The 26,258-nt window shown below is 52.5% G+C and overlaps 1 protein-coding gene across 1 annotated transcript; it reads left to right on the top strand.

Annotated features, from left to right (window-relative positions):
- The first annotated feature begins 2,329 nt into the window (after nucleotides 1-2,329).
- On the top strand, nucleotides 2,330-26,258 carry MUC4 (mucin 4, cell surface associated). Its single transcript, XM_059165040.1, has 24 exons — nucleotides 2,330-2,972; nucleotides 3,329-3,481; nucleotides 4,772-4,905; nucleotides 5,816-5,980; nucleotides 6,258-6,413; nucleotides 7,364-7,494; nucleotides 8,828-8,916; nucleotides 10,543-10,722; nucleotides 10,914-11,039; nucleotides 11,815-11,934; nucleotides 12,263-12,471; nucleotides 12,966-13,056; nucleotides 13,499-13,666; nucleotides 14,213-14,314; nucleotides 14,717-14,950; nucleotides 15,995-16,132; nucleotides 17,528-17,709; nucleotides 19,390-19,549; nucleotides 20,414-20,593; nucleotides 21,055-21,128; nucleotides 22,235-22,299; nucleotides 22,384-22,622; nucleotides 24,619-24,781; nucleotides 25,651-26,258. The coding sequence occupies exons 1-24, from the start codon at nucleotides 2,330-2,332 to the stop codon at nucleotides 25,844-25,846; spliced, it is 4,098 nt and encodes a 1,365-aa protein (XP_059021023.1). The 3' UTR covers nucleotides 25,847-26,258.

Genomic DNA, 26,258 nt, shown 5'->3' with positions numbered 1-26,258 from the left:
TGACTCTTCATCCTCTTCTACTGTTAGCAACACACCTGCCATGACCTCACAGATCCCCACAACACCAGGGTCAACAGACACCCCGCGAGGAAACACAACACACACGCCAACGACTGATCAGACAAGTGCCACTCCGGTCACTTCAGGTGTCACAAGCACCCGTGCAACTGGGGGAACCTCGGCACCACTCTCGTCCTTCAGTCCTGCTCCAGACACAACAGCATCATCTCAGGACCACACGAGTCAGACGACGGAGACCAGCACAGAACCTCAAACCAGCACCATCTCCACAGTGTTCACATCAACTCCCGCCTCCTCCCTACGTGGTTCCACGCCCACCGACAAGACTTCCCACGCCACAGCCACCGCTGGGACAGCAGGCACGTCCACTCCCTCCAGTGTCAGCGACAAGACTTCCACAGGGTCAGACGTGCCCACGTCATCAGCCGCTACAGCTGACTCTTCATCCTCTTCTACTGTTAGCAACACACCTGCCATGACCTCACAGATCCCCACAACACCAGGGTCAACAGACACCCCGCGAGGAAACACAAAACACACGCCAACGACTGATCAGAAACGTGCAACTCCGGTCACGTCAGGTGTCACAAGCACCAGTGCTACTGGGGGCACCTCGGCACCACCCTCGTCCTTCAGTCCTGCTTCAGACACAACGACAGCATCATCTCAGGACCACACGAGTCAGACGACGGAGACCAGCACAGAACCTCACACCAGCACCATCTCCACAGTGTTCACATCAACCTCCGCCTCCTCCCTACGTGGATCCACGCCCACGGACAAGACTTCCCATGCCCCAGCCACCTCTGGGACAGCAGGCACGTCCACTCGCTCCAGTGTCAGCGACAAGACTTCCACAGGGTCGGACGTGCCCATGTCATCAGTCGCTACAGTGGACTCTTCATCCTCTTCTACTGTTAGCAACACACCTGCCATGACCCCACAGATCCCCACATCACCAGGGTCAACAGACACCCCGCGAGGAAACACAACACACACGCCAATGACTGATCAGACAAGTGCCACTCCGGTCACTTCAGGTGTCACAAGCACCCGTGCAACTGGGGGAACCTCGGCACCACTCTCGTCCTTCAGTCCTGCTCCAGACACAACAGCATCATCTCAGGATCACACGAGTCAGAACATGGAGACCAGCACAGAGCCTCACACCAGCACCATCTCCACAGTGTTCACATCAACTCCCGCCTCCTCCCTACGTCGATCCATGCCCACGGACAAGACTTCCCACGCCACAGCCACCGCTGGGACAGCAGGCACGTCCACTCCCTCCAGTGTCAGCGACAAGACTTCCACAGGGTCAGACGTGCCCACGTCATCAGCCGCTACAGCTGACTCTTCATCCTCTTCTACTGTTAGCAACACACCTGCCATGACCTCACAGATCCCCACAACACCAGGGTCAACAGACACCCCGCGAGGAAACACAACACACACGCCAACGACTGATCAGACAAGTGCAGCTTCGGTCACCTCAGGTGTCACAAGCACCAGCGCAACAGGGGGAACCTGGGCACCCCCCTCATCCTTCAGTCCTGCTCCAGACACAACAACAGCATCATCTCAGGACCACACGAGTCAGACCACGGAGACCAGCACAGAACCTCACACCAGCACCATCTCCACAGTGTTCACATCAACTCCCGCCTCCTCCCTACGTGTATCCACGCACCCGGACAAGACTTCCCACGCCACAGCCACCTCTGGGACAGCAGGCACGTCCACTCCCTCCAGTGTCAGCGACAAGACTTCCACAGGGTCAGACGTGCCCACGTCATCAGCCGCTACAGCTGACTCTTCATCCTCTTCTACTGTTAGCAACACACCTGCCATGACCTCACAGATCCCCACAACACCAGGGTCAACAGACACCCCGGGAGGAAACACAGCACACACGCCAACGACTGATCAGACAAGTGCAACTCCGGTCACTTCAGGTGTCACAAGCACCAGTGCAACTGGGGGAACCTCAGCACCACCCTCGACCTTCATTACTGCTCCAGACACAACAACAGCATCATCTCAGGACCACACGAGTCAGACCACGGAGACCAGCACAGAACCTCACACCAGCACCATCTCCACAGTGTTCACAACAACTCCCTCCTCCTCCCTACGTGGATCCACGCCCACGGACAAGACTTCCCATGCCACAGCCACCTCTGGGACAGCAGGCACGTCCACTCCCTCCAGTGTTAGCGACAAGACTTCCACAGGGTCAGACGTGCCCACGTCATCAGCCGCTACAGCTGACTCTTCATCCTCTTCTACTGTTAGCAATACACCTGCCATGACCTCACAGATCCCCACAACACCAGGGTCAACAGACACCCCGCGAGGAAACACAACACGCACGCCAACGACTGTTTTGACAAGTGCAACTCCGGTCATTTCAAGTGTCACAAGCACCAGTGCAACTGGGGGCACCTCGGCACCACCCTCGTCCTTCAGTACTGCTCCAGACACAACAACAGCATCATCTCAGGACCACACGAGTCAGACCATGGAGACCAGCACAGAACCTCACACCAGCACCATCTCCACAGTGTTCACATCAAATCCTTCTTCTTTCCTAACTGAACACACTGGTAAGGAAGGCATTTCCCAAGATACAGGCACATCTGGGACAACAATATCTTCATTGCCTTCCAGTGTGAGCCACAGACCTTCATCTTGGTCAGTTGTCACTCATCCATCCACAGACCGTGCTTTCTCGGAGTCTATTACGTCTAGTGATATTGGCACAGCTCAGACCATATTCAATTTCTATAGTTCAACCAGTAATTCTTCATTCTCTCATTCATCCCCTGGTTTTCCCATCACCTGGAGTTCCACCACCCCATTCACAGGTCCTTCTACTCCTCTGTCTATTACCAGCACTTTCTCACCATCCACAGCATCGTCAAGCTCCACTGTGAGGACTCAGACATCAGGTAGGTGGGGCTCCAGGTTCTTGATCTCTCAGGGTGGCTCAGTTGGCTCAGGTCAGCCTAGTTAAGTGCTTGTTAGGGATGGTGAGATAGCATTACCAGGCTAGCATTGAGGGCAGAGCCACAAGATGAATTGAGTGGGAGTATGGTGAGTGATGTGCCACCATTCCCTTCTACCCCAGAAGACAGTTGCTTATGTGTAGGGATTAATTTGGGTGTGGGTAGAAGATAGAGGAGAGTTTCTAGCTGTCTCTCCCAGCCCAGGTCTGACTCACAGATCCTGAAGTGTATCACTCTCTCTGACTCTGCTACTTTCTGACTGTAAGACTTATTGCAGTTTTCTGTCTCTGCATGCCCAGGAACCATCACCACCTCGGTGAGGATAGGCAGCCAGAGAAGGACAACACCATCACCACCCTCAACAACCTCCCAGACCCATACAACCCCATCTCCTAGAACATCCATAGGCACACACTCAACACCTGCTCCAGTCCCTGTCAAACCCAAGAAAGGTTAGTGATTCTGTAGGTCTGGGGGCTCTCCATATTGCGATGGAGAGAATTAAGTTGGTGTGGGTGCTAAAGTTATGGCAACTTGGTGAGATCTACCAGTGAGAGCCCTTTTGGGTAGCTGGGGGAGCTGGTTCCATGGAACTGCCTCCTCTGGGCCATGGGAAGTCCAGGTGCTCCCATATCCCCTTTAGAGGGGTGCTGTAACTCCACCTCAGGCTCCTTGCTCATAGACTGCTCTCTCAGATCACAGGCTCTCACAGGGGATTTTGAGACAGCACAACTGCTCAGTTGTGCTTCAGTACCACTGAAGGCTGGCTTTGTACATGGCACTGGGCTAGGAGGGGGGGGGGTTAAGAAATGATCAAGGTGCGGTTTAGTAGGAGACAGATCTCCTGCCTTGATAAGTGCAATTAGAGGAATAAATGTAGGGTGTTGGACATGCACAATGGAAGGTCCCTAGTGGATGTAGGGGTGTGCTCATGGTGAAGAGGGGGCTTTCTGGAAAGAATGAATAGGAGTTGGGGAAGAGGAAACATCCCAAGCAGGAAGGAGGGCTTGAAGAGCTGGAATAAAGATCTAGATATGAACAGTAGTCCCAATATTGCATGGGGAGGATATACCCAAAGCACTTGGGGGTGCTGGAAACAAAGGGAAGAGTATTGAGAAATGAGGCTGTCATGTGAGTGAACCAGGGAGGACATGGTAGGGTCTGTGTTTATGAATGGTGCTATGGTGTTTGGGGTGTTGGATGAATTTGCAGGAGGCCAGGAGAGTTGTATACAGATACTGTGGCATTCCAAGCAAACCAGGGGAGGGCTGCCAGGAAAGAAAAGAGGAGACCCATTTGAGAAATATTTAGGATAAGCTTTCTGGAACTGGAGCCCAAAGACTTCTAAGGGGTCCAAGGACAAATTCTGTCCACCTACTGTATCTAGAGAAATACCATCTTAGGAAACAAGTCTCTTTCTAGGAAATGGTTATTTCAATTACTGATCTTCACATTGGAGTTTTGTCTTTGAACCCTTGAAAGAATTACGAGAATCATAATAGATGCAGAATAACTTGATGGTGTTCTGACAGCAGGACCTGTTTTTCTTCAAAATGGTAAAGGATGAGAGTACCCACTGAAGGGGTAAAATGAAAAGATGGGTTAAATGCAAGCAGAGAGGGGAATAGAAGAGTCCTTGAGGACTCTGAGTTGGGTGTAGGGGCATCTTGGGGAAGCTCTCTGTCAGCCCTAAAGTAGTCAGGACCCGTGAGAATTTCCTGCCCTTCTTTGTGCTGGCCCAGGTGTTCCCCTCTTCCCCTATGGGCCAAGTGTTGGAGATCGGGAGTTTGTCAAGAGGATCTCGGACTTCACCTCGCCACTCTTCAAGCCCCAGATTGGCTTCCCTCTTGGCTTCTCTCTCCGGGATTATCTCTATGTGAGTCCCCAGCTGCAGCCCAAAAGACAGGACCCATGACCTGTGTTCCCCAGACTCTGCTTCTCTCTCCAGGACTTGGAGATGGCCCTGTGACCGTGACTGTGGTCCAGAGGAAGGAAGAATGCAACAAATAACACTTGTTAGACACCTCCTGTGTCCCTGCCTCTGGCACAGTTTGCATTTATACTCTTTAATGCCTGGGTGCTGACTGAGGAAGACTGAGCTAGGCAAGGCTCTCTCCCCTCATGGACAAAAGTGTCTTTACCTCAATAAAGAGGTCTGGGAGTCCACTAAGCTCTCCACTGTTTTCAGAGCCTTTTTAATGAGTTAGAAGCTCTACTTGGGAAACCACCTTTTAATGCTGTTTACATTTTCTATGAATATTTACTGGCTCCTCAGTCCAAGGACGCCATGTCTCCTGGAGAAGAGACGGAATGGTGGTTGTGGTACCTGCGGGCCTCAGGGGTGGGCATGGGGGCTGGGGCAGGGCACACTAAGATAGGGCAACCCAGAGATGGGACTGAGTGTAGCAATCGTCTAGCCCACTCTGATGTGGATGGAGCCTCAGGATGGCTCTATGGGGACTCACCCAGAGGGCTCTGCTCTGTGATGGGCCTGTTTGTAGATGGGGTTGGCCATGGAAGCAGGGGAAAACCTACCATGACAGGAAGTACTTAAAACTGAGGAGTGTCCGCAGATGAAGAGTATTGTGTGAGAACTACGTAAAGGGGTCTCTCCCAGCAGGCAGGGAGATGAATAAAACGATCTTGTGGAAGTTGTTGACATCTCTGCAGTTTACCCAGAGAGGTCCTTGGGGGTCACACTTCTGAGGAGCTGGCCCTGTGCTGGGATATTTTTGTCCCTTCCTCCTTCCTCCCTAAACACTAACCAGAAGAACTTTTGTGCCCAGTTCACAGATAATGGGCAGATCATCTTCCCGGAGTCAGAGTACCAGGTTTTCTCCTACCCCAATCCCCCTCGTAGAGGCTTCACAGGCTGGGACCCCGTGGCCCTGGTGGCTCCATTCTGGGACGATGCTGATTTTTCCACTGGCCAGGGAACCATATTTTATCAGGTGAGCCTTTCCAAGCCCAGAATTCAGGACCCCCCAGCAGCCAGCAAAGAGAGACAAAGGGCTATGTGGCGGTGTGTGTGTGTGTGTGTGTGCGCGCACGCACGTTACTGTTGTCCGAGCCTGGGCTCTGTGTGGGCAGGGGATGATGTTTAAATATGAGGGTGGGGAGGAAACAGAGCAGGACTGTTACATAGACTTGGGAATACCCTTTCACAACCATGAACATACCTGCAGGTAGGACCCTCATTTCCTTGTCTTATCTGCTTTCCTTTCCTAGGAATATGAGACACTCGATAATGAACACAACCAGCTAGTCTGGCAGGTGGAGTCTTGGATTAAAAAGTTTACCTACACCTGGAACTACAAAGCAAGGTGGACCCTAAAGGTCACGTGGGTCAAAGCCCATGCCTATCCCGCCCGGTGGACCTTCGGGGTGAGTGAAACAATGGACAGCTCCCTGTGAACCATCTGGAAGTCAGACATCCTAGAACCCTAGGCAGGGGCCGCTTTTCTAACATGTGCTCTGACTCAGGAACAGATCACCCCCACCCTGTTTGCTGAGCACTCACTTAGGACTCATTGGGTTGAAACATAGGAAATAGAATTTTTGTAAGTCAAAATGGCTGACTATTGGCAATTGTATATATATGACTCAACCTGATATTATTATCTACATTTTAGAAGACGATGGTTAGAGAGGTTAAGCAATCTGCTCAAGGTCACCCAGCTGGCCAATGACAAAGCCAGGCTTGGAGCTGAGGCTTTCTGACTTCCAATTCTGGCTCTCAGTGGCAGACCCATCCAAGGGCAATGATCAGCCTACACGGTGTCCTCAGTCTTCCCCCAGGGACTCAGCTCTTACAGCCCTTGTGTGGTCTAGTCTCTCATTTCTTTGGGTCAATGAGTTCGTTGGTTACCTACTTTGTTCAAGCAGTGCTTGGCATCTGCTTCCAGAGGACCTCTAGTATCTGGAGGACCTCTGTGGTCCATCCACAGTATTTAGGTTGAGGGGACATTTGAACAATGTGCTTAAAAATATCCCAGAGGAAGCTAAATAGGCCTCCCTTGGCTCTCTGCGGTGGTGGCTAACCTTTCTGAGTCCCGAAGCTTTTCTACACAAACTCTCTTCTCACTGGATCCTAAATCAGAGCCTTTTATCACCCTTCCCTGGAGAGAAGTCATGAAGAAGGCAAATGCACTACGATAGGCGCTTTGATCCCCAGGGTGAAAGCTGTCCTGCACAATCCCAAACATTTTCTGGGGAGGCCAGGAAAAGATGATGTGTGTGTCCAGGCAGGGTGGTGCGGAGGGTGATGGGACACCAGGGAGGAGACCCCAGATCTCTCACAGGCAATCCTATGTTTGTCTCCAACCGACCTCCAGACCAACACCTACCAGGCCATCCTTTCCACGGATGGGAGCAGGTCCTACGCCCTGTTTCTTTACCAAAATGGCGGCATGCAGTGGGATGTGACCCAGCGCCCAGGCAACCCAGTCCTCATGGGCTTCTCCAGGTAGGACGGGAATGGGCAGTCAGCACTGAACAGATACAGGAAGTGGTCCAGGGCAGGATTTTGGCTGCACACCCACTCCCAATCCCCCCAGGACAGGCTGTGAATCCTTCTTGCTGATGTTTCTGACTCACACCAACTCCAGCTCCCACTTCTTGCTGTTTCAAATTAAAAGATGCCCATTCACCTGACATTCTCTTTCCCAACCCAGTCCCCAGGCTTCATGATAATTCCCAGAGCTTTGACCTCTCTGATTTCTACTGACATTAGCCAACCCCTCTTGACCTCTCAAGTATCATAGTAATACCAGCCAACATGTATTACACAAACTACTTAAGATGCATTATTTTATCTAATTATCACAACCCATGAAGGAGATACTCTTTACTACCCATTCTATAGGTAAGAAAACTGAGGTAAAAATAGATCAGTAATTTGCCCAAAGTCTCAGAGATGGAAGTGACAAAGCAGGACCTTGCACCCAGATATTTGAGGCTGAAATCTGCCTTCCTGACTTCTGTTGGGCTGAGCATTAATCCCTCATCTAGGGGCACCAACAGCTTGTGTGGGGTCAGTGGGAAAGACAGAGGGTAGAGGGAGAGAGCCATGGACGGGGCCATGGATTCCTGTGTGTGAAGGTGACTCAGTCTCTGACAACAGTTCTCAACCACTCTTTCGAGATGCTGGTGTGTGCAATCAATTGTAAAGGTCACATAATGTGTTACTAGTCATTGATGCAAATTCTCTTAGATGGTGTTCAGGGTTGCCCCTATAATTCTATTGCTTTCCTTTGCTTTTTCATGTGCTGTGAAAGAGAAAGAAGTTGAATTATTCCACTAGCTAGGGATTGCCCACCCTCCTGAGTAGTCCACGGAGAGTGTCCCACCCGTGTGCCTCACCTATCCTGTGGCAGAGAGGAAGAAAGTCAGGAGTCACTGCTCAGAGGCAGAGATTGGCTTTTAGCATCCCAACATCCTGTCCCCTCCCCAGCCCTCTGTCCAATCCCCCCATTGAAGGGAAACTCATCAGAAGAAAGCCTGAACCCTGTTGTGTGCACACCTCTGCCTTGTGCACACTTCTTGCAGTCAGTGGTCAGCTATAGAATAAATCAGAGCCTTCCTTCCCTTTGCCCCCCCATCTCTGCCCTCTCCTGCTTGTTGCTAGGAGTCAGAGATGCCGGCTGCCTGATGAGCTGACTGTGTAATGACTGGTATCTAATGACTACCCACACTGAGTGATGGTCTGTCCCACTGGTGGCATGAATGTACAACTAGTCGACCCAGAGGAAAGACCCCGTGTGTGACGGAGGCATGCAATTTTTTCCCTTTGCCTGCAGTGGAGACGGGCATTTTGAAAACAGCCCACTGACATCCCAGCCACTGTGGAAGAAGTATCTACCAGACCAATTCCTGAATTCCAACTCAGGTAACTCTCTGTCCTCAACTCCAGGAGTCATGAGAGTCCTAATGAGGCAGCCCTCTAGCATCTCCACTGCCCCAGGGCATCCCCCACACAATCTGACCCACAAGTACAATCAGGACTTGGCACTACCCAAGTGCGTCTGGTACCTTCTGTGCCATCACACAGCACAGTCCCAGCCAGGGTTATGTTCCTCCCTGGGATGTGCCAAAGCCAGGTCTCTCAGTGGGGGACCAGATCCTGGAAGTAAGGACAGGGCTGTGCCAGGAGCTGGGGATATGAATGGACCCTTAGGTCCAAGTGTCCTGTCCCAGGGCTGGAATAAGAACCCAGATGAGATCCCTGCAGGCAATCTGCTGCGGGGAGATCCAGAAGTCTGACATTCAGCCAGTCATCATTAACTGAGCACCTGCTGTGTGCTAAAAGCCAGGAATAGGGAGGAAGAGAAAAAAAGGACAAAGACTGACTATGTTTGCTCTCAAGGAGCTCTCACTCTGTTAAGAAGGCCAGGGCTTCTGTATCAGGAGGCTCCATGGGACATGACTCAATCTGTTGTCCAGAGGTCCCAATGGGACAGAGATTATAGTTCCCAAAATGTGAGTTGAATGAAGGACAGTTTAGCATTGGAAATCAGCCATGTAGATTGTGAAGCATAAATCTACTTCTCTTTGCTCTGGGACAAGAGCTTTTGGTACATGGAAGCTATGTCAAATCGTGGGTGCCATCTTGTGGAGAGAACTGCCCTGTCAGATTCTGGGCCATTCTATCAAGATGCATCTTCTTGTGACCTAGAAGGCGCAATATGATTGTGTGTGTGTGTTTTGGGGAAGAATATCTGATTTGTTTCCCATGATATCCAGCCATTGTAAAGAAGATAAAGTAAATATTTTTTCAAAACCTTAACAAATTATAGTTATCTTGACAATTTCTTCTTTTGTGTGGGAACAGGGTCAAAATCTAATACATTATGTCCTGCTGTGTCTTATTGGACTCTGGAGGCCCCTTTTCACTCCTGGCTTTTGGGGTAGGCAGTATGTAACCTACGGTTAAAGCTTAAATTCAAACCAGGGTTTTTTCTCCTAGTTACTTGTCCCTTCTGAGGATGGCTTCTGGGTCCAGAGGATGCTTCCTCAGCCTCATGGTGCTGGAGCAAGCCCCCAGCTGGCTGTTGTCCTGTCTACTTTGGCAGTCTGTGCTGGGGGAGGGGGAGGGTCAGGGATGAAAGCCAAGGTCTGAGCTGGTGGTTGGTGGTGCCCCTTAGTGAGATAAAGGATGAATGAGGAAGGACTAGTTTGGGGAGATGGGAAGGCACTGGAGTTCAGAGGGCAGATGGGAGGGTTGGAGGATTGGTGGACGGAAGCTCAGGGCTGGGGTCTGGCTCAGAGTGCATGCAGGTGAGTCTGCTCTGTCCATCACTTGTCCCAGGGTTTCCCTCTAAGATCCAAGTTTTAAGGGCCTCTGGATGTCTCATAAAAGGGGCCAGTCTGAACTGGGTCCCTTCCCTGGAGTTGCTGTCCAGAGTCGGGGTGGGGGGTGGTGGCTGCAGAATGTGCATTGATGAGTTAGGCTGCTAAAGCAGAGAGCTTGTGGCCAGAGGCCCTGGGATAACCCCTCCTTCCTTTGCTGCTCTAGGCGTCCGGGGCCTGCAGGTCTATAGCCTACACGGGGAAGAAAGGCCCAACTACCGTCTCCGGTGCCTGCAGTGGTTGAAAAGACAGCCTCGGGGACCCACATGGGGCTGGAACCAGATCTCCTGCCCTTGCTCCTGGCAGCAGGGACTATGGGATTTACGATTCCAGCCCATCAGCATGGGTGATGCCCCCTTCCTGTTTCCTGGGTCATCCCCGCTATGCCCCATAAGACCACCCACCAACCCTCTGCTCACACCTGACCTATCCCTTCCAGGACCCCTTCGCCCCGCCCACCCTTCGCCCCCCACCCCATACCCGCCGCTACCCCTCTCTCCAGACCTCTGGGCCTGAGCATGTCCATCCTTGTCACAGGCTGGTGGGGCCTCGGCAGCAGGCAGCTGTGCAGCTTCTCTTCCTGGCGCGGGGGCGTGTGCTGCCGCTACGGGCCCTGGGGCGAGCTCCTCCAGGGCTGGACAGTGCATGCTCCTTGGCAATTTGGTACGTGTGACTGCAGAGATCTCATCCCCACCTTCTCTGAAGCTCTCTCTACTCTTTTCTGTCAGAGACCAGGCCTGGGCTCCCAGCCAAGCAGTGGGACCTGAAGAAAGAAGCCTTTTGTCCCCATTCCCTCCCAGCTGCCTCCCCTCTCTGGCCACTAATTTCCTGATCTTGTAACGTTGGGAAGGTTCCAAATCCCTTCCAGCTGACCTCCCGGGGATTTATGATCCAGTGCCTCTTGCCCCATCTTCACTTGGCCTCCTAGCCCCAGACAAGAGTGGAGACTTCTCTCCAGGGAAGGAGAGGGGACCAAGTGCGACCCTGTCCCTCTGGGCCCAAATCAGCTGACTGTCACCTCCACAGAGGTGACAGAGACCCTCCAGAGGAGCTAGAGAGCACAGGGTTGGGGGACCAGGGTACTGTGGCTCCCCCTTCTGTCCCCAGCCACCCCGCTACCTCTGACAATCATAGCTGCCCCCGTGGTTCCCCCAGACCATCAATCACAGCCTCCCAGGGGCACTCAGCCCCACCCTTCTGGAGAGAAAGCCCCTGGGACACAGCCCCGAACCCCCTGGGTGCACCTCTGGGGCTCTGCTGCACACACAGCTCCGGCAAGCCTACAAGGGAGATAGTGACGGTCAATGCTCCAAGGCCATGGAGCAGGGCAGGATCTGCTCCAAGTTGGCCCGACTCCCGTGTCATCCTGCCTCACCAAACCTTCCGCCAGACTCTGCAGGCCCTCTGTCTCCCTCCCACATGCCAATCTTTCCCCCAGACCAGGAGCTGGAGCCATGGGACTGGTGCTGCCGCTGGAACGACAAGCCGTCCTTCTGTGCTCTGTACCACCAAAGGCGGCCACGCATCAGCTGTGCTGGGTACCGGCCCCTGAGGCCCGGTGAGGCTGCTGGGGCCCCACAGGGCTGAGGCCGGGCCACTGGGGAGGGACAGCAAGCTTCCTGGGGCAGGGCCATGGCCACCAAGTGGAGATGGTTTAGTGTGTGGCCAGAGGCAAACAGAGGCTTTGTACCTGGCGTTGGGGAAGGGGTTGGGGGGCGGGGATAATGATGTGAATTTGGGCAGGGGCACAAAAGTGCAAGAGGGCCTCTGGGGATGGTTCTCTACTCCATGAACGTCTCCCAGGCTTGAGTCGGTCTGGAGGCAGTGGGGGAATCCCAGATCCTTCCCTGGACAGTCTGCCATTGTGGTCTCTTCCTTTCTTCCAGCCTGGATGTTTGGGGACCCCCACATCAGCACCTTGGATGGTGCCAACTTCACCTTCAATGGGCTGGGGGACTTCCAGCTGGTCCGGGCCTGGGATGGAAACTCCTCATTCCTGCTGCAGGGCCGCACCGCCCAGACCGGCTCCGCCCAGGCCACCAACTTCATCGCCTTTGCAGCTAAATATGACACCAGCCAACTGGACCCCATCACAGTAAGTGAGGCAGGGGCCCCAAGAAGGAGAGGAAGAAGGAGGAAGGGGATGGGACAGCAGGGAGGGAGGACATGTCTGGCCAGTGCAGTGGTTCAAGAGTCAACCCTAGAGACAGTGGGATTCGGGTCAGAGCTCTGTCAGTCACGTGATCCTGAAGAAATGACGGAACTCCCAGTGACTCAGTTTTCTTGTAGTAAAATGGGGAGAGTAAAATTACCTACCTCACAGGGCTCTTGTGAGATTTAAATGAGATCATCTGAGAAATGTTGGAGAGGGCCGTCGCTGAGATGGTCACAGTCCCTTTAAAGGTGCTGACAGCAGGGAGCTCCAGCCGGGCCCCTGCTGAGCCCTCTAAGTCCTGAGCTAGCACAACCTCGTCATCCCTCTACCACCCTCTTCCTCCGGGGCTCGGGTCCAAACTCTCTGCAGCCTTTTTTCTCTGCCTCGGGGCCCACTTCAGGTCAGTCTTAGATCCTCTCCAATTCCCCATCCAGGTCCGATGGCTCCTTGAGCCCGATGACACAATCCACGTGCAGGTCAATAACCAGACTGTGACATTTGAGACTAACCATGAAGACCCAGAAGGTAGGCTGGGAGCAGCTGTCAGCTCCCTTCTGCTTCCCTGGGTCAAGCTTCAGTGGGGGCGCCCAGTGCCAGGGAGCAGCGCAGAGGCAGGGGCATGGGGCGGGGAGGGCAGGGAAGAGGGCAGCAACCCCGCTTCACCTCGTCTTCTTTCAGCAGCTGGACCTGGGTGGCTTCTTCACCTAGGAGCCAGACATTGGGCTTTCCTTCCTCACGTCTCTCCTTCCTCCAAGGCAGTGATAGCCTCGTGCCCATCTCTAGTCCCCAGGAAGGAGGGGGTGTCCTGTGAGTTTGGCTCTGGGCCACCGGAGAAGGTATCCCAAGGCCACCCCCATAGCTGCTCTCGGAGTCTCCCCTCTGCACCTTGACCCTTTACTACTGCTAAGTCTTGGGCCCACAGGGTTCCAGTGCTGGTTTCTTCCTCTTCTGCCTCCCCACCTTCCAGGCCCGGAGACGTTCAACACCACCGGCATCATCGTGACCCGCAATGGCTCGCTGGTGTCAGCCATCTTCGATGGGACCGTGACCATCTCAGTGATTGCCCTCTCCAACATCCTCCATGCCTCCTGCGGCCTCCCGGAGGAGTATCGAAACCGCACAGAAGGCCTCCTGGGTGAGAAGCAGGCAGGATTCTGAGTCTGAGGCAGCGGCAGCAGAAAGAGTGGGGGCCCCAGACCACAGGCAGCTGCCAGTCCAGTTGGCCTGTGGGTGTCCCAGGCTGAGCTGCTCTTCCTGGGCCTCCTGGGAACAGAACCCTGAGGCTGTGCAGAGGTGGGGAGGGACGAGGGCTCTCTTCAGCTTGCTTTCAGCCTCACTTTTTGTCATCGTGAATCTCCGGTTCCAGGACAGCTGAGGGGGCTTTGAGGATGGGCTCTGGGGAAGGTAGAGCCAGCAGCTGCCCGTTCCCTGCCTCCAGCCCCACTTCCCCTCCCTTCTTCCTCCATTTCCCCCTCCTCCATCCTGGAGACAGAGGGGTGGGCTATGAGGTATGGTCTTCCCTGCCCCTCCTGAAAGGACCGAGCCGAGAACAAGCGCAACTGGAAGAGGCTTCCCAGGCCCCCTCACCCCGGTCATACCCTGAGCGTGCCCCACTGGATGCTCCCCAGAGAAGGGGAGAGCCACAGACCCAGGGTGGCCGACCTCCTACTCTGACCCTCAGGAGTCTGGAATGACAATCCAGATGATGACTTCAGGATGCCCAACGGCTCCACCATTCCCCGCGATAGCACCGAGGAGTTGCTTTTTCAATACGGAATGACCTGTAAGTCTGGGCCTCAGAGTCCTCGGGGTAGATGAGGCCAAGCTGGGATGAAGGAAGCATTGCCTCCCTCCGCTTGTGGGAGCCAGACCTCCATCCTTTGTGAGGGAGAGGTGGAAAGGCCAGGAGGAAAGGCTGAGGATTCTGCCCCCCCCCCCCCAGATTTGTCCCCTCCAACCCCATCTCAGCTGTGTTTCTCTTCCTGGAAGAGAAGACAAGGGCAGTGGTGGCCATCACTCACTAGAGTAGGGATTTGCAGCCTCAAAAGCCAGAAGTCACTCCCTCCCTCCGCATCTCCCTCCCTCGCCCCAAGGCGTGTAGAGTGAGAGTAAGGGGTAGACACGGCCAAAATCATAACTGGAGACCCATCCCTGCTCCCCCCGCCATTGCCTCCATGTGTTATAGGGGAAATCAGTGACACAAGGCTCCTTGGCAAGAGAGACGACCACCTGCCTTCCAACTTCACCCCTGTCTTTTTTTCCCAATGGAGGGGAAACGAAACCTCGGATAACAAGCTGGTCTCCGAGTGTGACGGAGACAAACAGTGCATCTATGACAGCCTGGCCACAGGAAGCAGAAGCACTGGCCTGAACACAAAGATCCTCTTCAGAAGGTACCAGAAGATGAACACCACCCTCAGTAAGTGGCATGAAGCAGAGGGAGGTGTTGGCGGGGTCAGCTGACAGATGAGGAACAACCCCTTCATGACATTCCTTCAAGTTGCACATTCAAAAAAATTAACAGATTCTTTCGCTCTGTTATTCCTCCCACGACTCCCCAGCTCACTGTGATGACTTTCAAAGCCCTTTCCAACATGACCCCAGTAGCAGTTAAACTTCTCCTCTACTTCCCCCCGCCCTGCTCCCTCTACTTCAGCCCCACTGGCTTCTCTGTGCTCTTCAAACACACCAGGCTCACTCTTGACTCCAGACTCCACACATACTGTTTTCTGCCCAACCCCCTTCCTCCAGACCAGCCCCACGCTCACCCCCACCCCCTTCAAGGCTCTGCGCAAATCGAGTCGCCTTCTCAGCAATGCCTTTCTTGGCTAGCCTTCTAAAATTTCACATTTACCCATACTTCCTGTTCACCTTCCCTGCTTTGTTTTTCCTCCTTAGCACTTAAAACTATCTAGCATATTTTCTAGTTTTCACAGGTATCTTTTTTTTATTATTTGTTTCCTGCTGTGTCCTCACTACCTAGAACAGAGACAGCCATATAGTAGGTGCTCAATAAAGGTATTAAGTGACTGACTGAATGAATAATGACATGGAAATAGCATTTCCACTGTATTCCTCTATTTCCTGACATCTGGAAATTAACCCATCTGGAGATTAGCCTGACCATTTCCAGCCCTCTCCCAATGGGAAAACTCTGTGGTGGTCTGAATGACACTAGTCTCTGATTCACATTATACCATGCCCAGCATAGCACTCTGATTAGGAAGGAACTTGACCTGACCCCATCTTGTGGGGGGGGGGGAGATAAAGAAAAGCTAAATAGAACCCCATCCCGCTCTACAGAGATCTGAAGGCAGGTACATGGAATAATTCCTGCTTCCAGAGGTGGATCAGAGCCCTGAGAACACCTCACACAAACCAGAAGACTAGACAAAGAGAGAGGAGCCCTGTGAGGCAAGAAAGTGTCTTGTCCCAAACCCCGAATCCTCTCTTTGTGTTTCAGATAAGTACCCACCCTCTATCAAGGGTCAGCATGTGCTGGAAGCCTACATGGGGCAGACCATGCGGGTTCAGTACACCAGCCACTCTAAGAGCGTCACATTCACTTTGAGGAACAGCAGCACTGACTTCAGGATCTTTGGTAAGAGCACTTGGCTGCTTAAGAGGTCAGAGTCAAGCTGGAGGTAATTTGGCATCATTACACGCTGGGGAACTTCACGGCACTTTTCCATCGGTATATCTAGGACCAGCATTTCTGAGAACGAGCACTCTGATTCAGATAGGTGTCCCCAGTGAATCACAGTGACGGCCTTCTGGCAATCTGCCCAGCTAGCTATGCTGCTTCAGGGCCCATACAAGTGATTCAAAGGTCATTTCACCTCAAATCCAATGACATGCAATCATCTTTAGCCAGCTTTATGAAATCACCAAATTATTAGAATAAAGTCTAACAATTTAAAAAATACTAATCTACAGCATTTTCAAGTCTCTTAAAAGAAGGATATAAGTAAAACAGGGTTTAAAGATACAAATACCTTCATCCGGTACATTTCTCATTATTTTTATGTTGGCCAACGATGTTTGCCTCGTGGCTTTTCCGTGCTGGGACCAAGCAAAGCCTCATTCTCCCTGTCAGTAATGGTGTGGCGATCCCCAGTCCTAGAACCATGATCTGGGTCAAAAAGTCAAAGCCCACAGGACGCAACTTACCTTCTGTGGCCAGCACCAATTATGCTACTGACTGATCTTTGCTAAACCAAAGCCATCAGGGACCCTACTTGAAGCTCAGAGCACCCCTCTCCGCCTCATTTTCTTTCTGTGCGTTAGAGGACTTCTTTGTGTGCACCCTCCCCGGTGCTAACCAATGACATCAGGAGATTCTCCTCCTCCCCTGGGCTCCTCTCCTGCAGAGGGACAGCCTGGAAGTTACTCCTGTCTGTCCCCTACTTCCAACAACTCTCAAACCTCTGTGTTAAGGAGACTTGTTTATTTTCTTGGACACTGTAAGTAAGACAGGTTTGGATCAGAAGAGTCCTTGCTGATATGTAGCAATGTTATCACTGTAGTCTGGTGTCAAAGGTCTACAAAGTGAGATGGGTGGGCAAGAAATCAGGGCAAGGGATGGGGCTGCCGGGAAGGGGAAACCAGTTTCATGTGCAGTGTAGCTTGGAGCAGGGTCAGGAAGATCCTAGCTTTATGGCCTTGTTCTCTGTCCCTCCTGGATGTCCCAGTCTGAGGCAGGCACAGGCATGGTTGCCCTTTGGGGTCTCTTCAGGGGGCAAGTGCCTTCCTCTGTGTGGAGTCCCACCCTACAATCACTTAGTGGGGCTCATGCTACCTCCAGCTTGGCGCGTGACCGGGATCGCTCCAGGAACCCAGCCTAGCTCGAGGAAAAGCCTGATGACATTTGAGGGGTGATCTGAGAGAGGTGCAGGAAGGCCAACAGGAGCACTCGGGCTGTCAGATGCCAAGATGTGTCAGACTGCACAACAGTCAAGGCTCCCAGCTCTCCATGGTCTTGTCTTCCCTGGGGCAGAGAACGGGACACTGCTATGGACGCCAAAGTCGTTGGAACCATTTGCTCTGGAGATTCTAGCAAGAAACGTCGAAGACAACTTGTCCTCTGTACTCCAGCCAAAGACAGTGGTCTGTGCCTGCAGGAAAGAGAGCCAGTGTGTATACAACCTGACCAGCTGGGTGGGCGGTTCCTCCCTGGAGGTGAGTGTTGGGAGGAGCGGGGGAGGGAGGTCTCCTTGTTGAGGAGAGAGGCCGTGGGAACTGAAGGGATGTCATATTTCAGTCCCACTGTGGTAACGTGTGTGTTGGGAGCTGTGGTCAGCAAGGAGTATCAACACCAATCTCAGGTTTTTATCTCCTAGCTCCCATTCTGCTAGGTTTACAGGAAACATCTACCTCAGCATCCTTTAAAACTCCCCAGGGGTTCCCAGCTTCATAGTTCTAAAGACTCATTTATTTATTGAGAGAGAGAGAAAGCAAGTTGGCAGAGGAGCAAAGGGACAGGAAAAGAATCTCAAGCAGACTCCCTGCTGAGCAGGGAGTCCAACCGGGGCCTCGATCTCACGACCCTGAGATCATGACCTGAACCGAAATCGAGAGCTGGGTGCTTAACCGACTGAGTCACTCAGGCACTGCCCCTCCTCCCCCGACCCCAGACAGTTCCATGGTTCTAGAACAAGGCATGGAGAGGTAGGGGCAGAAAGGCATCGTTGTGGTCCCTGGGCATGAGACTACACAGGTCACAGGTTCCATGTTCCCTCCTCTTTGGTCCCAGGGAGGTGCTCTCTGGCGTCTGTGCCCCACTCAGACACAGAAAACCCAAGTTCCCATCTGCCCAGAAGCGCCACACAGCCATTTCTCTCTGGGGTCTCTTCATTATGGTGTTGGGAAGAGAGGGACACGACGAGCCCAAACCCCTTTGTTTTCTCTTTTACTGTCTCCTTCCAGCTAAAAGAAGCATCTCTTCATTTTGGAGAAAATCTTTATTTATACAAGTCTTAACCAAGACAGCTGGCCTCAGTCAATGAATCTTGCCCCCTTTCTTTATTTAAAATTTTGTTTTCTTTTTCTTATTTTGTTTGGGTTGTAAAACAGGAGCCATAAAGGAAAGTGTTTGGCTGGCAGTACCCCTCCACCCCCTTCAGCCCTTACACACAGCCTTCTCCTCAAAATGAGCAAAGAATTCCTGCTTGAATGGGGTAGAGGTAGAGGAGCCCGGTGGTAGAAGACGAGAATTAAGGTTCTGACTGTGAGAAACAGATTAAAATCAATATATTATTTTAGGTATCCCAAAATATCCAGTCTTGGAAGTAGAAAGTGTTGGGGTGTTGCATTTTAGGGAGATTTCTAAAGTCATCTCCGTAGGGGTGCCAGAATAGAGAGGCCAGGGGGCTGGACAAGGTTTGGGGACTCAGTAGCTGTCTGCGCCATTTTCCCGGTTGCTGTGTGTTCTCACAGTGCTTAGCAGTGTGGCTCTGCCTTCTTGGTTGAGGAGTCAGCAAGGGAAGATGGAGCAGGAAACTGAGCTTCTGTAAGATCCAGTTTTCAAGGGATAGTAGAGTATTTATTTAGGCCCTGTCCTACTGTAAAAAGGGCTTCCAGCAAGGAGATATGGTGTGGCTGAGATCCCAGCGCTGGCACCAGGTGGAGGGGCCAGGGGGTAGGGGTGTGGAGGGAGGAAAGGCCTGGGGAGGCCTAGTGGGCTTGGCAAGGATATACAGGACCACAGCCTGGTCAAGAAGGTGCTCAGTAGATGCTGGCAGAATCAAGGCAAGGACTCGAGGTCCATGGGTTCTCAGACCAGAGGGGTCAGTACAGAAACACCCAGAAGCCTTCAGTGGTCCAGCCTCCTGGCTACCCGTAATCAGCACCCCGTTCCAGGTGGCCGGCTGCAAGTGTGACGGGGACACCTTTGGCCACAACTGCGAACGCTCCAAGAACCTCTGTGAGGAGCCTTGCTTCGAGAGTGTGCAGTGCATTCCTGGGAAGGGCTGCGAGGCCTGCCCTCCACACCTGACTGGGGACGGGCGTCACTGTGCAGGTGAGCTGGGGACAGGGCTCCGGCAGGAGGAGGCTCTGGGGACAGTGGAGGCCTGGAGGGCCTGGGGCATGAGGCAAAACATCTCTCTCCCTTTTCCAGCAAGCGTTTAGAATACTCAATACAGCTGGTTATGGTAAGAAGGTCAGGATGTCCAGGGAGGTGTGAGGCTGAAGGAGAAGAGATTGTGCACTCCCCGGGGGAGTGGCCGGGAGTGGGCAGGCTGAGGTCCTGATGGGGGAAACTCAGGGCAAGAGACTGAAGATGGCCTGGCGGGGGGCGGGGGAGGGCAAAGCAGACGTCCAGCAGCAGCCCAGGAGCCAGAGCAACCTGGGGCTCCCAGGCTCCTCTCATGTATCTTCAGACACAAAGCTCAGCATCTCCACATCTCAGTTGGGACATCTGGGGGGCTGCCATGGGCATCTGGTGGCTAGGGTGCGTCCTCTCTTTGAGTCTTCCTCCCATCCCCTGTTCCTCGACCTCTGAGCCACTGGAGTCCTGCTGACGGTGATCACCGGGAAGTCTTCACTAAGCCCCCTGCAGTGCTAGGAGGAATTCTAGAGGCCCCTGTGTCTTCTGAGAGGCCAGAGCGGGTAGACTATAAGGCAGAAGAAGGAATGGAAGTGCAGAAAGCAGATGTGCCGTTCTCTCAGCAGAAGTGGGAGAATGCCGATCTGGCAAAGGAACTTTCTGGAAAAGGGGGAAGGATAGTTTAGGGTTCAGAGCAACTCAGAAGCAGAATGTGGACTGAGTGAGCTTTGGGGAGAAAGAAACCAAGCCCATCCTAGAAGGAGCTTTCTGTGGGCTGGGGCCCCCCAACTGCTGTCTGACCTTGTCTGCTGACCCCACCCCCTGCTCCCTCCACAGCTCTGGAGACCTCTCCCCTCTGTCAGAACAAGTCCTGCCCTGTGAATTACTGTTACAATCAGGGACACTGCTATGTCTCCCAGGCGCTGGGCTGCCAGCCCGTTTGCACCTGCCCCCCGGCCTTCACAGACACCCGTTGCTTTGTGGCTGGGAACAACTTCACTCCAACCCTCCATCAAGGTAACTCTAGATGCCTTCTGCCTCCACAATTCCCTCACCCTGAGGGGAGACGAGGAACCTGGGTGGGGGAGCAGAGCTCGGTTCCTCCATCTCACAGGGCAGAACCTCAGATATCTCTCAGGTGGGCCCAAGTTTCCAGCTCTGGAAGCAGGTGGCAGTGGGAGGAGAGGGGGAGTCGGGAGGGGGGCAGCTGTCACAGCATGAACCCCAGGCTTCAGCAGTGCACTGAGGAAAGACTGGAGGTGGCTTCGTGGCCCAGAGAGTCAAGAGTCAGGAACCCTTGACCACAGTTGGAAGGGCCCTAAGGTGAGGCTCAGCAGATTCAGCCCTTTCTCCTGATTCCTCTGGTGACTTTCTGTCACCGTAGGATGGGTCGGTCTCCCTAACTTGGCCCAATGGCCTTTTCGGGTGAGTCTATGTAAACTGTGAGGTTATTGTGAATCTGCTTCTTCCATTTCCAGACCTTCCCTTAAGAATCATCCAGCTCTGGGTCAGTGAAGAAGAAAATGCCTCTGTGACAGATGTCAATGCCTCGGTCAGTGTGCAGGCCAGCTCTGGATGGGGGAGAGGGCTCTCGGCCAGTTGAGGGCAGAGTCTTAGCCCTCAATGATGTGTTCTGCAGCTAGCCATCCCTCTAGATTCAGTTGCCAGAGGAGGCCGGAGCCTCCTGCCCTGGCGAAGCCTGGGGGTGAGGAAGGCAGGAAACCCCAGGACAGAGATCTCCAAGAGGACTGGAATAACCAGACTAGGGTCTAGGGGGGCCAAGTCCCCCCAGCCTCTCCTTCTAAGTGTTCTTAGAGACCTGCACTGGGGTATCATATGGTAGAAACACAAAAAGGCATTTCACTTCCAGGAAGCCTTCCCAGACTTCCCAGAGAGAACCAGCAGCTCTCTCTTCTTGGCTCCTAGGCCCTTGTCCATTCCTCAACCACAGGCAAAGTCACACAGTAGTTGAATTACTGGGGGTCTTGAATCCTACACACCCAGGTTCAAATCCTTGCTCTACCATTCCCTAGAGCAGATGTAATCATGAGACAAATTATTTGCTGTCTCATCCACAAAGCAGAAATAATAATAGTACCTATGTCTGCGGGCTGTGTCAAGATTAAAATGATAATGTATGTAAAGAACTCACCACGGTGTCTAAAATACAAGTGTTCAAAAATTATAATAAGAAGTATTATCACTACTGCTACCGTCACAGCACTCTACACTCTGTGAGGTAAAGTCTGCTGTCGCTCGCCTATTGACCCCGCCCCCCAGCTCCTAGCTGTCCCCGAGGTCTGGCTACACATAATCAGTGCTCATTATCCATGTGGGGAGAGAATGAGAGGGTGAACCAGGGAACAGAGGCAAATGTAGGGACCATTCATCTCAGATTTTCCCCTTGTCATTGGACGCAGGAAGGTAGGCCAAGTCCTTCACTCACCAATAAACTCTGACTGAGCAGGGACCCATGCTGGTCAGCAGGCTAGGCTGGGTTGTGGGGCTGCAGAACGGGATGAGAAGCATTCTACTGGTCCTGGTGTTCATGTACAAAGAAGGAGCCAGGCTGGGATAAATAACCACAGTACAGTGGAAGGGGTCTCCTTCTTGGACTGGGCCTCACTCCCGCTTCCCCACCTCCATCCTCTGCCCTAGGTGGCCTATAGATTGCGCAACCTGAATGTGCGGGCCTTTCTCCGGAACAGTGAAGTGGTACCTAGGTAAGTGGGACTGTCCCCACCGGGTCCCCAGGTCTCGTCCCTCCACTTCCACCCTTCATGCCTCACTGTACCCCTCCCACACAGTGATTCTGAGGCAGCGCCGGAGTCCAAAAGTTTACTCAGACGCTGGAGGGTCATCTCGGAGTTCCAGTACCTCCCTCAGGGTCCTGTCATTGACTTCCTCAACACCCAGCTGCTGGAGGCAGTGGTGGTGGCATTCTTACCCCAGGCCTCATGGAGGCAGCGGAACAGAAGCAAGGAGCCCAGGACCGATGTGAACTTCCACCCCATCTCCAGAGAAGATGTGAAGAGTCTGTTAGCTTGTGAGTCACTGTCCTGGGGATGGTCACAGAGAGAACTGAAGGAGGAGGTACACGGGGAAGGCTATCCCAGATCTTCAGCCCATGCAACCCATGGTGGAATGGTTTTCAGAAAAGCCAGAAGGAAGTAATTTAGGTTTTCTCTTGGTGATTTTTGAGAGAGATTGTTAAACATTTGAGCCCACCAGCTTTCCAGGTTCAAGAGCAGGAGCACAAAATCCTGCTTGATGAATCCCCAGAGAGACAGTTTCACTGAGCTGTGACTCTAATGGCCACCTTCCTGACCATCGCTGCTGATGGCTTTCTTTCTTTTAATAAAATTATTAATGATTTTGTTAAAATACCACTGCACTTTATAAACATAAACAGGGACATCTCTTTTGCTTTTGCCCTCCAGCTAGAGGATATTAAGTAGAAGGCTGGAGACCTGGCCAAGGGACAGAGATTTCCCCTCCTTGAAAGGTATAACCCTGAGCAAAAGTCATCCTCAACCCAAGACTTAACACCCCCACATCTGGAAAAGGAGATGGGATTTCTGAGGTCCCCTTTAGCTGGGATGGTCCCTGATTATCCTGGAACAAGAATGAGATCAGTTGGTAAGCACACTAGAGAAGGAAGGGAATAGACCACCCTATTTGGGGAGTGAGGCAGAGAACAGGTCAGTGACCACGCCAAACCCAACAGAAGCCACTGTGTGACTGGAGGGTGGGACCAAGCAAGAATTTCTGCTCAGACCCAGGCTGTGCCTCCTCCCTCCTCGGGACAATCCTCCAACTACTTTGTGTATGTGTAATAAGGCGTTAGGGGTCGGTTTAAGGGAACAACCAAGCCAGACCTGACTATGCCTTTTGTTAAAGAAAACAAACCAAAACCCCCCAATAATTTTTATTATATAAGCATAATGTGCTTCTTGTATAAACTTGAGGAAACACAAATTAACAACAAGAAAAGAAAAAAATCACCTGTATTTCCAATCCCCAAAGGCAAGTCCATTTTTGCACACAGCCTTCTAAATGTTCTTCTATGCATAGGGATCTCCACACATACCAATATTTTTTGTAATAAAGGGATCAAGTAGGGCAACCCTCTTGGGTACCCTCCCTCTTCAGGAGCTTTGTACTAAGGCTCAAAAAACTGCTTTGTTGCCCACCAAAAAAAGGGGGAGGGGACCAGTAGTACCTATTGTTTGATAACCTCATTGCTTAAGCAATTGTGAACCTATTATTTTTTGTATTGTGTATGTATTCCCATTTGATATATTATTTTATCATACATTTTAATATAGTATGCTATATTTTATTTACTTTATTTTAAGATTATTTATTTTAGAGAGTGAGCAAGAGCAGGGAGCAACAGAGGGAGAGGGAGAGGGAGAGAATCTCAAGCAGGTTGCACACTGAGCCTGATGAGGGGCTCAATCTCACGACCGTGAAATCATGACCTGAGCCAAAATCGAGAGTCAGACCCTTAGCCGACTGCACAACTCAGGCGCCCCTAGTGTGCTGTATTTTAAACAGAATGTTATACCCATTGTGACCATGTATTGAGTGCTCATTGTGTTAAGCAATGTAATGAGTATACTAGTATATATTCCGTCCTTTAGAATGCACAGCAAGATAGGTCCTAAGATTATGATTTCCTTTTAAAGATAAGGAAACTGAAGCTGAAGGAGTTAAGGAATTTCCCCCAAAGCACGCAACTAGTTAAGTAGGAGAGCTTGAATTTCAGCGTGGGTCTGGTTTACTTCAAAGCACGGTCTCTTAACCAATGCATTTTCCACCCCATGGTGCTTACCGGTTGTAAAATATCCCTTATTTAACGCAATCCCGCGTATTAGACCCATTGCTACTACACACCGTGCTTCTCCAGACTTCCATGAACGCACGCATTGGTGTGCTTTTCCCGTGGCTCCCCAGGATAAATGCCCGAAAACAGAAACCTTGATGGGAGAGGTATCGATTTGGGGTTACTGATTGCTCTCCCGTGTCCTTCCTGGCAGTGAATGTGAGCATGCTGAAGAATTACTTCAACTGCAGCGGCTACAAGGACTACAAACTGGTCTACAGTCCCCAGAGTGGCCTCACCTGCGTGTCCCCGTGCAGTGACGGCTACTGTGAGCATGGAGGCCAGTGCCAGCACCTGCCCCAAGGGCCCCGCTGCACGTGAGTTGGGGAGAGGGCAGGAGAAGCCGAGCTGGTGGACTCCAGCCGGGCAGAGATACTGCAAGGGGCCCCAAAATGACACGGTCTCAAAGTTAGGTGGGGTCTCAAAGTTAGGGCAGAGCTTCCTTTACAACAGAGAGAGCCGGGATCATGGAAAAGACAGGTGAGTGCTTACTCTGTGTGGAGAGTAAAGATGCTACATTATCTCTGAAACTCAAACTCAGCCACTGGGTAGGCATTAGTGCCATTTTAGAGAAAAAAACAGGTGAAGAACCCGCCCCACATAGCTGGCAGGTTTGGTAGGGGGATGTGGGTTCCAAAGGCAAACTCTTCCACCCGATTTGGCTTCTGGGGTGAACATTCTGCTGTCTCCTTGTGGGAAAGGCACACACCGCTTTGTGTCTGGCCTGGCCCTGCCCTTCGTTAGGAGCACCTGTCGGGGGAGGCCCTCTCAAACAGGTGTCTGAGGACCCCGTGATTCGTCAGCTGTCTGAGGGCCTCCTGTGAGGGGAGCGCACTGAGTCTACAGGCCAGCTAAGGAGAAGAAGGGCAGTGCTACCCTGGGGCCCTCGAGGCGCATCGGTGCCCTGGGTCTTCCCTCGTGTCCACTACGACCCCAAACTCCTCCCCACCCCCCAACTAGCGTTCTCCCCTCCCAGGTCCGAGGAGGGCTGGGAGGAGCTGGGGGTCCTCTCTGCACCTGCTCGCCAGCAGCCGGCCCCACCCCGCCGGCCAGGTGCAGCTTCCCAGCCCCGCTACCTGGTAGCCACCCTGTAGGCCCGCCACCTTCCCTACAGGGGAGCCTGGACAGTTGTGGGAAACCTCCTGGGGCCTCCCCACTGCCGCTGAGTCCCTGTCCCTGTCCACAGCTGTGTGCCCTTCTCCATCTACACGCCCTGGGGAGAGCGCTGTGAGCACCTGGGCATGAAGCTTGGCGCCTTCTTCGGAATCCTCTTCGGAGCCCTGGGCTTCCTCCTGCTGCTGGGGGCCGGGGTGTTTGTGGTCCTGCGCTTCTGGTGCTATGGCGGGAACCACTACTCCTACCCCCTGGACTCAGTAAGTTGAGGCCTGGCCCCAAAGGGGCAGCAGCGGCCTAGGATACCTCAGGACCCACCCAGCCTCACCCTCACGCCTGCTGGCCATGCTGTTCCTTTGAGGAGACCAGAAAGAAGAAGGTGCTTGAAGGCAACTCAGGATTCTTCAAGGGAATGAATAATAATAAAGACAAGACCACACCTTGTCAGTAGACCCCGGGACAGACAGGAAGGGGTCATAAAGACCACCTAGTTAAAGGATGAATTGTCTCACAAATGTACCCACAAGAAGGACACTGATGCACAAACCCACACACATCAGAGTTAAGAATGGAGTGATAACTCTAAGTTAAAAACCACTTGTATTAAAAACAAACAAACAAACAAACAAACAAAAACCCAACCCTCCAGTTTACTTCTAATTAAAGTCTATTACAGTAAAA

This window comes from Mustela lutreola, chromosome 2 (genome assembly GCF_030435805.1).
Source record: "Mustela lutreola isolate mMusLut2 chromosome 2, mMusLut2.pri, whole genome shotgun sequence".
NCBI lineage: Eukaryota > Metazoa > Chordata > Mammalia > Carnivora > Mustelidae > Mustela > Mustela lutreola.
This window is presented reverse-complemented; position numbering and strand designations above follow the sequence as displayed.

Bases quoted from the DNA above. Each gene is read 5' to 3' on its own strand.
- MUC4 (XM_059165040.1), top strand. From the start codon at position 2,330: ATGACCTCACAGATCCCCACAACACCAGGGTCAACAGACACCCCGCGA. The intron at 3,482-4,771 runs GTTAGTGATTCT...GTGCTGGCCCAG, and splicing joins CCCTGTCAAACCCAAGAAAG to GTGTTCCCCTCTTCCCCTAT. The intron at 5,981-6,257 runs GTGAGCCTTTCC...TTCCTTTCCTAG, and splicing joins AGGGAACCATATTTTATCAG to GAATATGAGACACTCGATAA.